This window comes from Chamaea fasciata, unplaced genomic scaffold (assembly GCF_029207755.1).
Source record: "Chamaea fasciata isolate MVZ Bird 193981 ecotype frontalis unplaced genomic scaffold, bChaFas1.0.hap1 SCAF_21, whole genome shotgun sequence".
NCBI lineage: Eukaryota > Metazoa > Chordata > Aves > Passeriformes > Sylviidae > Chamaea > Chamaea fasciata.
The window spans coordinates 8,232,579-8,247,107 of NW_027094106.1; the positions used below are offsets into that span (position 1 = coordinate 8,232,579).

At 43.0% G+C, this 14,529-nt stretch overlaps 1 protein-coding gene across 2 annotated transcripts in view; it reads left to right on the forward strand.

The window, feature by feature from the left end:
* Nucleotides 1-3,257: 3,257 nt before the first annotated feature.
* PPM1E (protein phosphatase, Mg2+/Mn2+ dependent 1E) overlaps nt 3,258-14,529 on the forward strand; it is a 61,191-nt gene continuing 49,919 nt past the window's right edge. For both annotated transcript variants that reach the window (XR_010723575.1, XM_066201778.1), the window contains exon 1: nt 3,258-3,712. Coding sequence is in view for 1 of the 2 variants with exons in the window: in XM_066201778.1 (XP_066057875.1) it covers nt 3,309-3,712 (404 nt within the window). In the remaining variant the exon portion in view is untranslated. The remainder of the gene's footprint in view (nt 3,713-14,529) is intronic.

Sequence of the window (14,529 nt, forward strand, 5' to 3'; positions counted from 1 at the left end):
GAACTGCAGTCTGATGGATGTTGACTCTGTCAACAAGATTCTTCTCGCTGTATTCCTTACAAATTCTTGCTGTCTTTACTCTTAAGCAACTGGAATTATTAAAACTGGATAGAGCTGCTAAAATTAATTCAGGTTTACTGTGAAAGCCCTACTTTTTAAAGAAAGAAGCCCTACTTTGAGGAGGCATTTACCATTGGATTTTTGCCATTAAACTCATTTGTATGGCAACAGATCATGCATCACAGGTATGTTAAGTGTTGTCAAAGCGTTCTTCATGACCCTACCTGTCTTCTGTTTGTCAGCCCACAGGAGTCACTTCCAAAGGTTACAAAGAATTTAAAAAGCACTTCTCTTTGCCCTCCATACAATTCAGGTCACCTCCCTGAGGCCTGTTCAAACCCTGCTTATCTCTCAACAGCAAATGAGAAAGAGGAAGGCATCATTTCAAGGCTAAAATAAAACAGGTTTCTTCCAAAACAATACTGTAAAGTGTTCTCTTTTAAAACAAAAAGCAACGTGATTAAACTGAAAAGGGCACAAACACCTGCGTTTCCTTCTCACATCAAGTGAGAAACTCTCCATATGATTTCTCCTTATTCTCCATGTGATTTACAATTGTCTCAGGCTCAGAATGTCATGAATTTTGAGTTTATTCCATCCAGCTCCCCTCATCCCCAGGAACCATCCACCCAACGATCTCCAGAGCGCAGCCAGGCACTCCAAATTTAGCTCCCAGAGTTCCTGAACGCTCCAACCATTCCGAGCACACACTCCAAGGGATCAGTGGGTGCTCAGAGCTTCCTTTTCTGGACAGCACCCAGAGGAGCAGGGTGGCTCCTCCTGGGGGGAATTGGTGACCCCACAGAGAGCAGGGCCAGCGGGTTCCTCCACCCACAGGCACCGTATGCTCCCTGTTCCAGCTTCACCAATGGATATTCCAAATGGTTTCCCCACCTTTCCCTCTCAGAAAACAAATGTCAGCGTGGCTTGGAGCCAATCAGCCCTCTGTTTAATAGCAGGGCAAAACAATCTCAGTGCCAAAAAGTTGGCAAGAAGTGTCCTGAGCGTGGAGTTTCCACTCTATTTCGTTTTAATTAGTGTCTTCTGCCACGAGACAAATGATGAAAAGCACATGGGGACTGCCAAGATGAATCAAGGACATCTGGTAACTTTAACATTTCAACACGAAGCAGAGTAGGTATTACTCCCAGAGACTTCTGTGCTGTTTGAAACAACTAGAAATATATATAAAATTAACAAAAATTTTAGGGAAAGGCTCTCTCAATGCTTTTGAATCTCTTCTTAGAGACTTTCAATTGCTGTTTGTCATAAAACATGAAGCTGATCTTGCATCTTGTTGAATTAGCTGTGACTTCCCTAAGACGTTGTAATAATAGGAATGTTTATAATTCAGATCATATTATATGAAGATTATCTGGATCATAGTTTCTTAGAAACTCCAACTGCCTCTGGATTCTGAGTGAAAAACAACTGATCATGAAGTTAAAACTGCTTTGTGATACTTGCACTGATACACATCCTCCCGGGGCTTGTGACTCACTGATGATGCAGAACACACAAACATTAAAAAAAAATAAAAAAAACAAAATCCAGCAATGACATCGTCAGCTGCAACTTGGAGCTCTCTGCTCAAAAAGAACTGCAATGTTTCTTACCCTTCAACGTTTCTTACCCTTCAATGTTTCTTACCTTTCAATATTTCTTACCCTTCAAACTCACCTGGCTTTCCCTAAATAAATGAGTGCTAAATGGAAAATAAAGACATGGCATTTTAAAAAAAATATTGCTTAGAGATAACCTTCCAGGACAAGTGATGCGATTTTCTGTTGGCTGTGAAAGACTAAGACTTAACTGTGACAATCACATTTTTAACTCTCAGGGCTTTTACATATTCACAAGATTGCAATATGATCAGTCAACGCAGTTGCCGGAAATATTCTAAAATTAGTTTGGCTCTAAATAATTCACCAAACAGAAGACAGATTTACAGGAGCACCTGACATGCAGAGGTAATTGCTACAATGCAGAGAACAACAGGTTTCAGCAAGATACTGTCCTTCTTACAATACATAAAGATTTGAGGATCTTTTTGCATGTGAGGTTTGTGATTTGGCCATTTTTCAAGGTATACCTGACATTAAGGATATCGTTCCCTCCCATGTGTACAAGCTATTTTAAATGTGTGGCAATTATACCAGTTCATTATTGGTATTTATGGACCCGATAGCTCTGAAAATAGCTTTCCAGCAGCAATGAATAAAACAAGCCAAAATGCCTTTCACGAATGAAAGACATTTATTAGACAGCAAGAGAATATTCACTACAGTTTGTAGTGAATATATCACTGACAGGTTATCTTTTAACTTTTGGTTGGTGTAGCATCTTCAGCTTCTCACAAATTCTCCTTTTCCAGACACGTGGAACGAGTGGATATTGTGTAATACACAATTTATCACAGGATCATGGAATGTTTGGGAGCTTAAAGACCATCTCCTCCAACCCCTGCCATGGGCAGGGAGACTTTCCGCCGGACCTGGGTGTTGAGAGCTCCATCCAGCCTGGCCTTGGACACTTCCAGGGATGGGGCAGCCACACCTTCACCGGGCAAACCTCACCCTCACGGCGAAGAATTCCCCTCCAACACCTAAACTAAACCTACCCTCTCCTTTCCTCACGGCCAGTTCCCCTCAGGCAAACACGCTCCGATGTCAAACCCGCTCCCCGAGGCTGCTCCTGGGCCGCGGCTCGGCGGGACGGCGGCGTCCCCTCAGGGCGGGGTGAGCCCGGGCCCCGCGCACCCTCCGGCAGCCGCGGAGGCGCCGGCGGCGGAAGCTCCAGGGGAAGCCCCGAAGGAGGCAGGGATTAGGTAACAGGCGATGTGCGCTCAGGTTTCCTCCGGGTTCCTGCGAGGAACCTACGCGTCTGGCTGCCTTCGCATGACTCATCACAGCGGCGCGGCTGCCGCCGCTCCCGCTCCCCCCCCGCCAGCGCCGCGGCCCGAGCCGCCCCCTCGGGCGGCCGCCGGACCCCGCCGGGCCCCCCTCAGCGCCGCGCGCGCTCCCGGCGCCCAGGCGCGCCCCCCTCCCCTCCCCGCGCCCCCCGCGGCGTGCGCGGCCCCGCGGGCCCGGCTCGGGAGCGCGCGCGCAGGCGGCGGGCGGGAGGGAGGAGGAGGAGGAGGAGGAGGAGGAGGAGGAGGAGGAGGAGGAGGAGGAGGAGGCGGCGGCGGGCAGGGAGCTCTCTGCGGGCGCAGTGCTGATCCGCCGGCGGGCGGCCGGGAATGCGAAGCGATGGCCGCGGGCGGCTCGGGCAGCGGCGGCGGCGGCAGCGCGGAGGAGAAGACCTACCGCCGCTTCCTCGAGCTGTTCCTGGGCGAGTTCCGCGGGCCCTTCGGGGCAGAGCCGGAGCCCGAGCCGGAGCCCGAGCCGGAGCCGGAGCCGGCGGCCCCCCCTCCCGCTGCCGAAGCCGCGGGAGAGGCTGACGAGGAACCCGGGGCTGAGGGAGAAGCGGGAGCGGCCGCCGAGGCGGAGGAGGGAGAAGGCGGCGAGGGCGATGCCGGCGACCCTCAGCCGCCCGCCCCGCCGCCGCCGCCCCCGCCGCTGCCCTCGCTGCCCCGGCCGCTCTCGGAGTACATCACGGAGGAGGAGGTGGAGGGCGAGTGCCTGGACCTCTGCCTGCAGCAGCTCTACAAGTAGTGAGTGCCGGGCTGAGGGGAGCGGGGCAGGGCGCGGGGCTGAGGGACCCCCGCGTGTGGGACTGAGGGACTCCTCAGTGTGAGGCTGAGGGAGTTCCCAATGTGGGGCTGAGGGACTTCCCCATATGGGGCTGAAAAGAGCCCCCAGTGTGGGGCTGAGGGAGGGAAGCGAGGACAGAGGAGATCCCCGAGGCAAAAGAGTTCAGGACTCCGGTGGTGCTGAGCATCCCGGGGTCACAGCGTCCTGCCCTGTGCGGCTGCCCCTGCCCCAAGGAATCCTCTGCTCTGTGCCCTGGGCTTGCCTCTGGCCGGGACAGGAGAAGGGAAGAGACAAGGGAGAGGCACGAGCATCCATCTGGAGAGCAGCTTGCTGGGGAGAGAGAGCGGTGGGGGGAAATGTCTCACGCTCTGGTGCCAAAGCGAGGAGGGGGGTTTGCCTGGGGTTGGTTGTGCTGGGGCTTGAAATTGAAATGTTCCCCCCTGTGAGGGTTGGTGGATGGGGAAACCTCTGCCAAGAAGGGGAAAGAAGAAGGGGCAAGGGAAGAGAGGCGGTCCATCCCCTTCACCCTTCCAAAAAAAACCCAAACCCCACTGCACATGGAGAAAACCACACCGTGTATTCACAGAGCGGGGAGAAAAGAGGAGTAGAAAACCTTGGGAGAAAGCTATCCATAATCATGGGGATTTTTCTGCCGTCAGCTGGGGAAAGCCGGCTATACTCGGTTCTGTACGGAGGCAGTTTCCAGATCTGTGCTTTCTAAAGGCTGGTGCATAAAGAGGAAACAGATGGGATCTATTCCCAGTGTGGAAAGTCTGTGGACTGAAACCTAAAGATCAGTTACCAGTGCCTTGTATTGTGCTCAGCTCCGGCTTTGAAGGCTCGAAATAGAAGCGGTTGTTAGTGGCAATTCTTTAGGAACCTTTTTAAACTGATGCCACAGGAGGAGACAAATGAAGCTGTGAAAAATCTGCACAGCACACCGGGGAGCTTTTCTGCCATTGAGCCGGTAATTGTAATGAGAGGTGTTACTCAGTCGCAGAAATAAATAAATAAAAGAGAGAAAAGAACCGGGTTTTTACAACTGCATGGTCTGTTTCTATCCAGTTCTCATCTGCCCTCTGCGTTTGTGGGCGATAGGGACAGCACAATGATAGCTGCAGAGGACAAAGCTCTCCTATTCACACATGCTCGCCCTGCCACCTTTGGAAAGTCTCTGGAATACAGCAGCACATTGATAGGATGTGGGAGAGAGCAGAGAGGCAAGTCCCTTCTCCCTATTTAGGACGTGTTTTGTTGGGTTATTTTTAAACGGGCTTGTGAAATCCAAAGTCACGTTAGTGGGAATAAAGTTTTTGACGTGGAGCAGATTATTTGAAAGTATCGTTTGAGGTATAGCTATGAAAGGATTTCGAACTGGAATTCCTCCCCCACCCCTTCTCTCTCTACCTGTCCCCATACCCCAGATTCCCCAGTTTCTGAAGCTCATATTCATGGCTGAAATTAACAAGAAAAAAAAAAAAAAAAGACCTTTTGAGAGGAATCTTTTTATAGAGACAGCTCCTGCCAGGTTGTGGCTCTTTGGGTTTTTTTCAGCCTTCAGTATAAATCTTTGGATGGCCATTGAACGAAGCATCCCCTGGCTTTGTTTGTGGTGAAATCAATGCAGGCAAAAAACCAAGGTCCACCTCAAAATCAAGGCAGCAGGGGATTATGTTGTAAGAAAATAGTTTCCTAAAGGCTTAAATAAAACATTTCAGAATATTATAAGCAGAATCTAACAACTCCTAAGACAGAGCTAAACTGAAATAGCTTTTTCTTGAATGATGGTGGAATCTGAGGTAAGTGCAAATATGCAAAAGTATCCTTCAGGTAAGGTACTGTATTTTTAGTTCACTCAGAGAAACTTAAAATGTGACCAGACTAGAAACCAGGCAGAAGCAGAATGTTTTCACCCTTTACAGCCAAGGGTTCAACTGGTCAGATGGTTCCAGAGGTGGGAAACTTGATGTGTGTGAGCAAAGCTGCTCTTGTGCCAAACAGCTATGAAAGTGTTAAAATAAAAAAAAAAACTAAATAAAAAAGCATGTGAAAACTCCTGTAAAAGGGAATATTTCCTTGGTTTGTCGTTAGCAGGGGAGACTCTATTCTGAAGGCATGTTTTCTGCAACTATATATTAGTCAAATGACTGGTTTGCATTCTATGTAGCATGAGGATAAAACCCATTGCTGTGAAAAATCCAACAGCTGTTTTTCAGCTATTTTAAGCACAGAGCTTTGGATCTTTTTGAGGGAAGTAAGACCATTTCAGAAATGAGAACATATTGCTAATCATGACCAAATATAATGTTTTCCTGCCACTGTGTAGATCAGTATCAAAGAGTTCTTATTTATGAGATTTTTCCTGCTCTTTTCCAAAAGACTCATATTCTCCTTTGAGGTTTCCTGTTCCTGGTTTGTTGGTTTTTGTTTTTTTGTTTTTTTTTTTTTTTTTCATAGAGGCAACATATGCTTGGAAAATTAGATTAATGTAATCTTCATATCTATCTAAATGCCACAAAATGGGCACTGTGTGTTTTCTTAGTGACCCTCCACAGAATGAAACCCATCAATAGGTGGTGCATTAGAGGGAGAAAATAGTCAAAAGGGAATTGCCTTGGAACATTGGCTGATAACCACAAAATGAACTTTCAGGCTGCAGTTAGATCGTATTATTCAAGAGAAAAATATATCACTTACATCGTTTCTCTGTAGAAACAAGCACGCTAAGGCCTTAAAACATTAAATACGAGAGCCCATCACTTGCTCCTGCTGAATCAGACCTGATCTCTGACTCATTTTAAAGGAAGGAGTTACTAACTTGGTGTAACAAAGTTACATATCATGCTCTGGCCTCTTCCTCTTCCTACTGATGCTTTTATTAAACCTGACACATTCCAAAAGCTGGTTCTTGACGAGACTTCCAAAAAGCAAATCAGCAAAGTTGTGCTTGCCAAGAGAGGACCCAGCCAGTCTCTTACAAGTTGTGTCACCAGGAAGAACAAATTTGTCTTGCTGCTACGGCTTTTTTTTTTTTTTTTTCTGTGCAGATGAAATACTTCGAAAAATTCAACTGTATGTTCTTCTTGCTTTTCTTTTTCTCTTTTATTGCCCCAAGCTTCGATGGGAATAGATACAGTTGGTATCATTTCTAAGTTCAGGTTTATTTTCAGTGATTTTGGAGGTACAACATTTTTGCTTTCAAATGTTCATTTAGGAATTCAAATTTCATTTGAACAAGCTTAGAAAGTAGCCCTGCTTCTCCAGTGTTGAGTTAGCAGAAGATGGTAAGTAAACTAAAACTAAAATTTATTGTTATGTCATCTTAAGTGCTTAACTAAGTCCCTGATGACAACATGATTATTTTAAAGGTTGCAGCATCCTTGTTTTGACTTGGAACAGGAAAAGAAAAACTTCAAGCATTATCCTTTTACATTTCTTCACAGAATACTATGTAACATTCACAGAATACTTAGATTCCAATAAAGTGCAGTATTTGAAGTGAACTCTTTTAATTGATCCTTTCTCATCAAGAGTGAAAATACTTTTTGCTTATGGATTTCCCTAGACTTACAATAAAAAATCAAGAAAGGGAATGTAGGGTCACCCTTTTAACACTGGAGTTCTGTAAAATGTGGGCAGTAAATGACAATGGAGGTTTTGCCCCTCAACTTGCAATGTTAAGCTAAAGAAGAACTTCTTGTGGTCATTTTCCATGGGCAGAAATCCTTTTTTTTAATAAAGTAAGCTCTTGAAAACTGTTCTTTCTGCTATCTCCATCTCTGTTGAGTGGAGAGATGGAATTCTCTCCCTTTCAATAGCAGAAATACATGTTTTTAACTTGAATTCTCTCCCTTTCAATAGCAGAAATACATGTTTTTAACTTGAATTCTCTCCCTTTCAATAGCAGAAATACATGTTTTTAACATGCTCCCTAAACCCCTATCACATGAAAGCTGGTGCTGTTGCCACTTTAAGGTGAAATTTATAGATGATGCTGAATGGGCTTTCACAGCATCATATTAAATAGGCTGTGATGTTTTACTCCTTCATAATTTGTCTTTTATAATCAATTCTATTGATTGCAATCTCAAAGCCCTTTTAAGGAATATAATTAACTACTTGCCATGTCTTACATTAATCACAAGGACCAACGAAAAAGTCATTGCATCCTTTTTAACATGGTGCTTTTTTTTCATCATCTTTTGTGAGGTTTTACAATAGAAATGATAATGTTGGCCTGTGCCCACAATGAATGACAGGAGGAGATATTGGCTGCACCTGGCTGGGGCATTTTCTCTGCTCAATGAGATCGGATAGAGAACATTCAATTTAGACTCCACATTAGGAATATTTAGTCTAATCTAGGTTTGGATTAGATATCAGGAAGGAATTGTTCCCTGTGAGGGTAGGGAGGCACTGGCACAGGTTGCTCAGAGAAGATGTGGCTGCCCCACCTCTGGAAGTGTCCAAGGTCAGGTTGGATGAAGCTTTGAACAAGCTGGGATAGTGGAAGACGTCCCTGAGGTGACACTGGACGATCTTTAAGGTCCCTTCCAACCCAATCCAGTCTGGGATTCCCCATCCCCAGGCTGAAGCTGTGTTAATGTCTCACTGTAGCCCTGGTTCGTGCCTGAGGTGTTTGGTTTTCTGAAATTCCTTTCCCAGGGAATTTCCTGTAAACAAGAGACACATGTTTACATTCTTTCCCTAGGAGGGACTTCTCCTGATGTCCCTCTGGTCTGACCAATTAAAGAGGTTTGTCTTCTTGTCACCAATGGAATTGGTCTGTGTAGAATAGTATAAAAGGGAAGAGACTTCCCGAGAATAGAAAAGTCACTTTTTCAGCCCTCTCAAGTCGGAGTCTTTGTGTCATTGTGGTGTACAATTAGACATCTCACAGGGCCCCCTCCAAGACCAGGAATCCCCTCCAGGGGTGGATGTTGATCTGCCTGGGTGTGGCTGAGGATGCTGACATCACACCCAAGGGATTGTGGTGTAGAAATCCTGGTGTTCCTCTGTGAAGAAATCCTAAATCATCCCACAGGAGGGTGCGGAAAGTCAGAAGCTTCCGTAGGTCACTCTTGACAAGAACACATGTCCTGGATGCTGGTGATGTCATGGCACACACATTCCACCCACTTTTTCACTCCCAATAATCTACAAAAAGGAGGTGTTTAGAAATAAACATTTCCCAAACACAACCGATTCTCTACACATTGAGGGATTCTTCTTGTTGTCTCTAAGGCATATTCAGCTCATCCTCCCACGCTTTTAAAAATACTGAAGGAAATCAAATATTTTGATACTCATTTAAAAAAAAAAAGGAATATCAACTCAAATGAGCTATCTAAATTGCAGATTTACATTTTGTAATGGTGAACATACAAGGTGACATTTCAAAACTTCCTACTTTATGATTTAAAGAGTGCTGAGTTTTTCAAGCACGAGGGTGACTATGCTTGGAAGTTGCTTTACATAGCATTAAAAAAATCACTCTTAGTGAACAGATTATGGAAATATATTCATTCCAGTGCTTTTATTTCAATGAACGTTCCTGGTAGTACAACACATTAAAGGGAATTAATGTTGTTAGGAGCTTTTCACACCCAAGATTTTTTTTTTTTTTTGACCCAAGAGCAATTTGCACAGAATCTGTTCCTCATAAGTGAAGCTGTTTGCTTTTGAGTACAAACTGACTGAAGAATTAGATCTGTGCTAACACATTCTTTTTTTTGGACCTTATACAACCACTCTTGAAACTAAAATGTTATTGGCCATTGTGTGGAACTTCTTTTGACTCTTACCTTTTGGATGTGATGAGCTTCATTCCTCTGGAGAATTTGTCTGGTAATTCTTTTTTGCACAAAACACTCTGCACAGAACATTTTTATCCTAAAAATCCCTCATTGTAATTGCCTTCAACAGTGGCAGAGTATTTCTCCACCTGTTCTTTGAAGAACTCAGCTGTAGTTCCTTCCATAGAAGTTTAAGCTTTTCGTTTGCTTTGCATTCTGTGAGCAGAAGTTTCAGTGCCTTGTCTGCTGTGTCAGAGATGTTTGCTCTCATTCATTTTTGTTGTCTGGCTAAATTGCTTACATGATCACATTAAAAGCAAAAGCAACAGGGCATGCAGAACACAGATAATGCGAAAACTATTTATTACTATATTTGATACTCTGAAATATTCTCTGGCTGTTCCACACCATTTTCTTTCTTTCTGCTCTTTTTTTTTTTTTTTTTTTTTTTTTTTTGGTTTGTTTTCTCCTTTGCTGTCTAGGAAAGACATGTGAGAAATGGGATGAAATGGAGTTAGCAGTTTAAAACATTAGATGTTCTTTGAAGCATGCTGCAAGACTCTTATGCAATGCAATCACAATTATGTAATGCAAATGATTATAAAAACAACTGTATCCTGGACAACAAGTGTGTGTGACATGTTAGGAACCCATGACGCTGCTAAATGCCCATTACTACAAGTTGTACTTCAGGGCTCTTCTGTTTGGGTTGGCTGAAATCTCAATTACTAACCAAATACTCCAGATTCTTGTTGTTATAACACACTAGTGATTAGATAAAATGATTGCAGACTGTGGACTTGTTTTACAGAAACATTTCTGCCGTGCCTTTGTACTTCATTAGGAAGAAACAACATTACCCGCCTTTAATAAGCCATTTTATAAAGAAGTAATCATCAGAGCCATAAATTAGGAGTGCGTGGGAAATAGCTGCCCTTGGCTACTTCTATAATTAATACAGAAGTTAAACAAGTTAACCAGATTGCAGGATTACCTCAGTTTATGTTTGTATTGGATGGAAAACAGCTGAGGGCAAGTAATGATTGAGTAACTGAAGCAGCATTGGAGGCTGTGGTGCTGCTCCCAGCTCTGAACTCTCTGTGCACTCTGAAGCTGGGTGGGTTCTGCTGCTGGAACAGGATTACAAAGTGGGCTGCTAAACTTTGATCTGGGGAAAAATGGCCTTGGATGCACACAAACCTGAAGTGGGAAACTGTAATTACAAGAAAAGGAATATTTGATTAATTGGGTAAAATTGTGGGCAGCTCCTTAATTTTCTCAGAGGATAGGATCTTGGAGCTATTTTTGCTGGCCTCTGATGATCCAGTAAAGCCTGTTAAATTGTACCTAACAGTTTTTCAACTTTAGCTTCTTCTGCTCTTCATTTACAGTAAAGAATTTGTGTACTTTCTCTCGTTTGGGAATGAGACTTTTTCACAGTCTCTGTACTTCCACACGGTGTAACTAATAATAGAAACAGCATGTAAAAATAGGCCCTTGGCATTTTAACTTCTTGGCACTGTCTCCAGGGCTGTTCCTTTCACCTCGGGCTGTGACCTTCTTACTGAGGTTCAGAGAGCTGAAATGAACGTGGTGAGTTGTTCCTCGTTAGTGTTACAAACACAGAGCTCTGCATGGTAGATTAATTAGCTGCCACAATGATTCTGGTCCTTTCAGTCCTAACTCCCAGGTTCTGCAAGGCTGAAAACCCCCGTGCTCTAGCTGAGGATTCAACAAATTTTTGTTCTTTTCTTTTTCTCAACAAAATAAGTATTAAAGATGAGATGTTGGGTTTGTTAGTATGTAATAGATCACCTGAAAACCCAGGGAAACATTCAGTTCTCTTGGAATCTCTGGGCCCAACAGTGATAAATTATCTGAAATTCCAACCTGGATAAAAAGTAGGAATTTAGTAAGTTATAAATTAAAGGTACACACTTATACATAACAGGACATATATTTTAAACTAAGGCTTTTCCAAGCTTTTCCTGTAAGTGGTGTAATTCTGTTTGTCATCTCATTGCTGTGTTTGAGAAAATACGATTTGAATCATGTATTTATTTATTTATAAGGGTCCCTGTCTAAAATGAGTTTATGCTCTCAGCTCTCTTATTATCACTTTCTTCTGAAAAGCTGAGTAAAACCCTAAATATCTGGTAATGAGAAGTCAGAAGCTCAGTACTTCTGGGGATTAGAGGAACAGCCCTGTTTGGGACTCTGTGCTTGCAGAGCATGGGGGTGTTGGGTTGTTCTTAGTTCTGCTTTCTCACTGGAGTTTGCTCCTGAGAGAGAGAGAGGGATCTATCTGGTGTGACATGAAATCAACCTCTCCTCTTCTTGGCGCTCCAAAAAGTTCACATTTTAAAACATCCAAAGTATCAGATTCTATAAGAAAATTAGTTGACCCTAACCTGGAGTGAATTGTTGGTGAAAGTGCCCCCAGTAGAAATGAGCATTGATAAAACAGAAGTGTGAGCTTTTAACCTCTTCCCTCAGTGGTACAAACTGTGTAAATCAATGGAAATAATTGTCTTCTATATAAACAGAGAGTGAGAGTCATCACTGTGTAAAAGTGGTGCAATTCCCTGTGGGATGAGTGGGAAAAGCAGCTGCAGGTTCTGGGATGTGTGTCCAGGCTGGAGAGGAGCTGAGCCTGCATTAAGTGACTTCTCCCTTCCCCAGTGCGTCTGAAATGCTTTAACCTTTCCTCATTGCTGTCAGCCTCTCTGAGTTTGGCCAGTAAGGAACGACCCAAAACGATCATACAGAATGCTTCAAATCTCACTAATTACATTGTATGCTAATTTTAGAGAAGTTTTGGGGTTTTCTTGTTTTGTTTTGTTGGGTTGTTTTTTTTTTTTTGCTTTTGGATACTTTTGGTTTAGCAGCCCACAATTCACATTCACTTTGTTTTCCTAAGTGCTGATGCTGTCCATGACATACAATAAAGTCATCTCCAAAAACAAGAGCCAAGCCACAAAGTTCTAAATCTGGCTCTGGGGATTAGAGAACAAACAGTTTATTCTACAAAAATACTAAATATCCTAAAAATATTTCTCTCCTCACCCAGATTTCACAAAGCCTTCCTGTGTCTTGGGAGATACAAGTAGAAAGGCTTGTCAACAGGGAATAAATAGAGTAGAATACAATAAATCTGAAAAATACTTCCTAAATTCATCCTAGCTGCTTGAAAATTTAATGCAGAAAGCAATGAGCTCTAAATATTTAGATTATCATTCTTTAAAACAGCTCTTCTTTCATTTCTGTTAATGTAATTCTATATTCAATAGCTTTAAGAAACCAATTACAAGAGATATATTTTATACATTACAAAATATGCGACTTACTTAATAAAAAGCTCGTTTTGCATTCACATATTGAAAACTATTCAATTTATTTTATTGTCCTCTGAAAACTGATGAATTTGTGCAATTCCTGATTCCATACTCTGTCTGTGAATCTTAACAGGAAGAAAAACAAAGGCTGTAACCTAAAATCTTAAATCTGGAATTTACACCTTGTGGGAAGGGCATTTTTTTTGATGTTTCTGAAACAGAGATAACAAAGAACATCTGTTGAGGAAGTCCAGAAAGAAGAAGGAAAGCACTTTGAGGAAGTTCTGCTTTATATTTGTAAAGATCTGAAACCCAGCTCATTAAGGCGGTGTGAGACGACAAAACAGAAAGAGGAAGAAAGAGTTAAATAATACCACAAACCCAAGTGACCCACCCATTCATCCCTTAGAGAATCATTGTCAGTCTGTGAAAGGGCTTTGCAAAATAGAGAAACTCCTCATTATTTATTTTTTTTTTCCTGCTGGCCGAGTTCCTGAGCTGAAGTTGGTTACGCAGAACTGGGTTTGTGCTTTGACATCCCTGCCAGGTATCGGGGCTGTGCTGTTACCTTAATTTAGAGACGGCTCCGGTGCTTTCTAATGCTCTTGCCTTCATGGGGCTTTGCTATTAATATCCTGCTACCAGCTCCAGATGCTTTTCAGGGAGCTGTTTTGGGCTGCACTCAAAGGTTTTTTGGAAAGACTGATAAAATAATTCAACTGTCTCCTTTCGGTGGTGTACGAGGTGTGACAATGCTCGTTTTGCCTGTGGCTGTCTGGCAGGCAGAACAGAGAACATTCAGAGGTGTTAAACCCTGGGAGTGATCCTGGTAGTGACAATGAACCTGGTGAGTTCCAGGGAAATGCCACAGTGTGCGTGGAGGTTAATCCGCGTTTTTTGCATGTCAAGGACTTCCAAGTCCTGTCAAAGGAAGTTTGGGCTAAATAAAAAGGCACAGGATATGACCCTCAAAATCGCTGCTTTTAAATCCAAGAGTAAACTAACACATCCTCCAGTTTCATAAACCCTTATGTCTCAGAACTGAGTTAATTAATTTACTCTATATTTATCCTTTCTTTTAAGGAAGATGATTTGTTTTACTTTTCTAGGAAAGAGGAAGGATAAACACATAAAGCAGGGCAGGAGGTTGGAAAAATTTATGGCGGGAAGAAAAGAAAAGAGCGAGTCACTTTTGGTTTAAAAGTTAACATTCAAAAACTCTTCTCCACCTAAACAAAAAAACGTCCTTTTCATTCTTGATCTTTTCTCCCCACCCTCTGCCTGTTCCATGACAAAGTTTTCATTTCTGTAGTTATAAATTAAATGATAATTATATTGTGCTGCTGCTACAAATACAAATCCAGTTGTGAGCCTTGTTTGACAAGTGCTTTCCTTGTGCATCTCGAAAAGTCCCATATAAAAATGGCAATTAAAAATGCCATAAAAATTCCTGAAACAGGGTTATGCAAAAGAAAAGGTGAAATAGAAAGTGCTGCCAAACTGAGTAATCACTGTATCACAACTTAGCTCAAAATGTTACAACTGATGTAAATTTAAAATAATTGAGAAGAAACACTGGTGTTGGGTTTGCTCCTGAAAATGTGCTTGGAAACATTTTAGACTTTTAGTCTGCAATCCAGGAGCTTG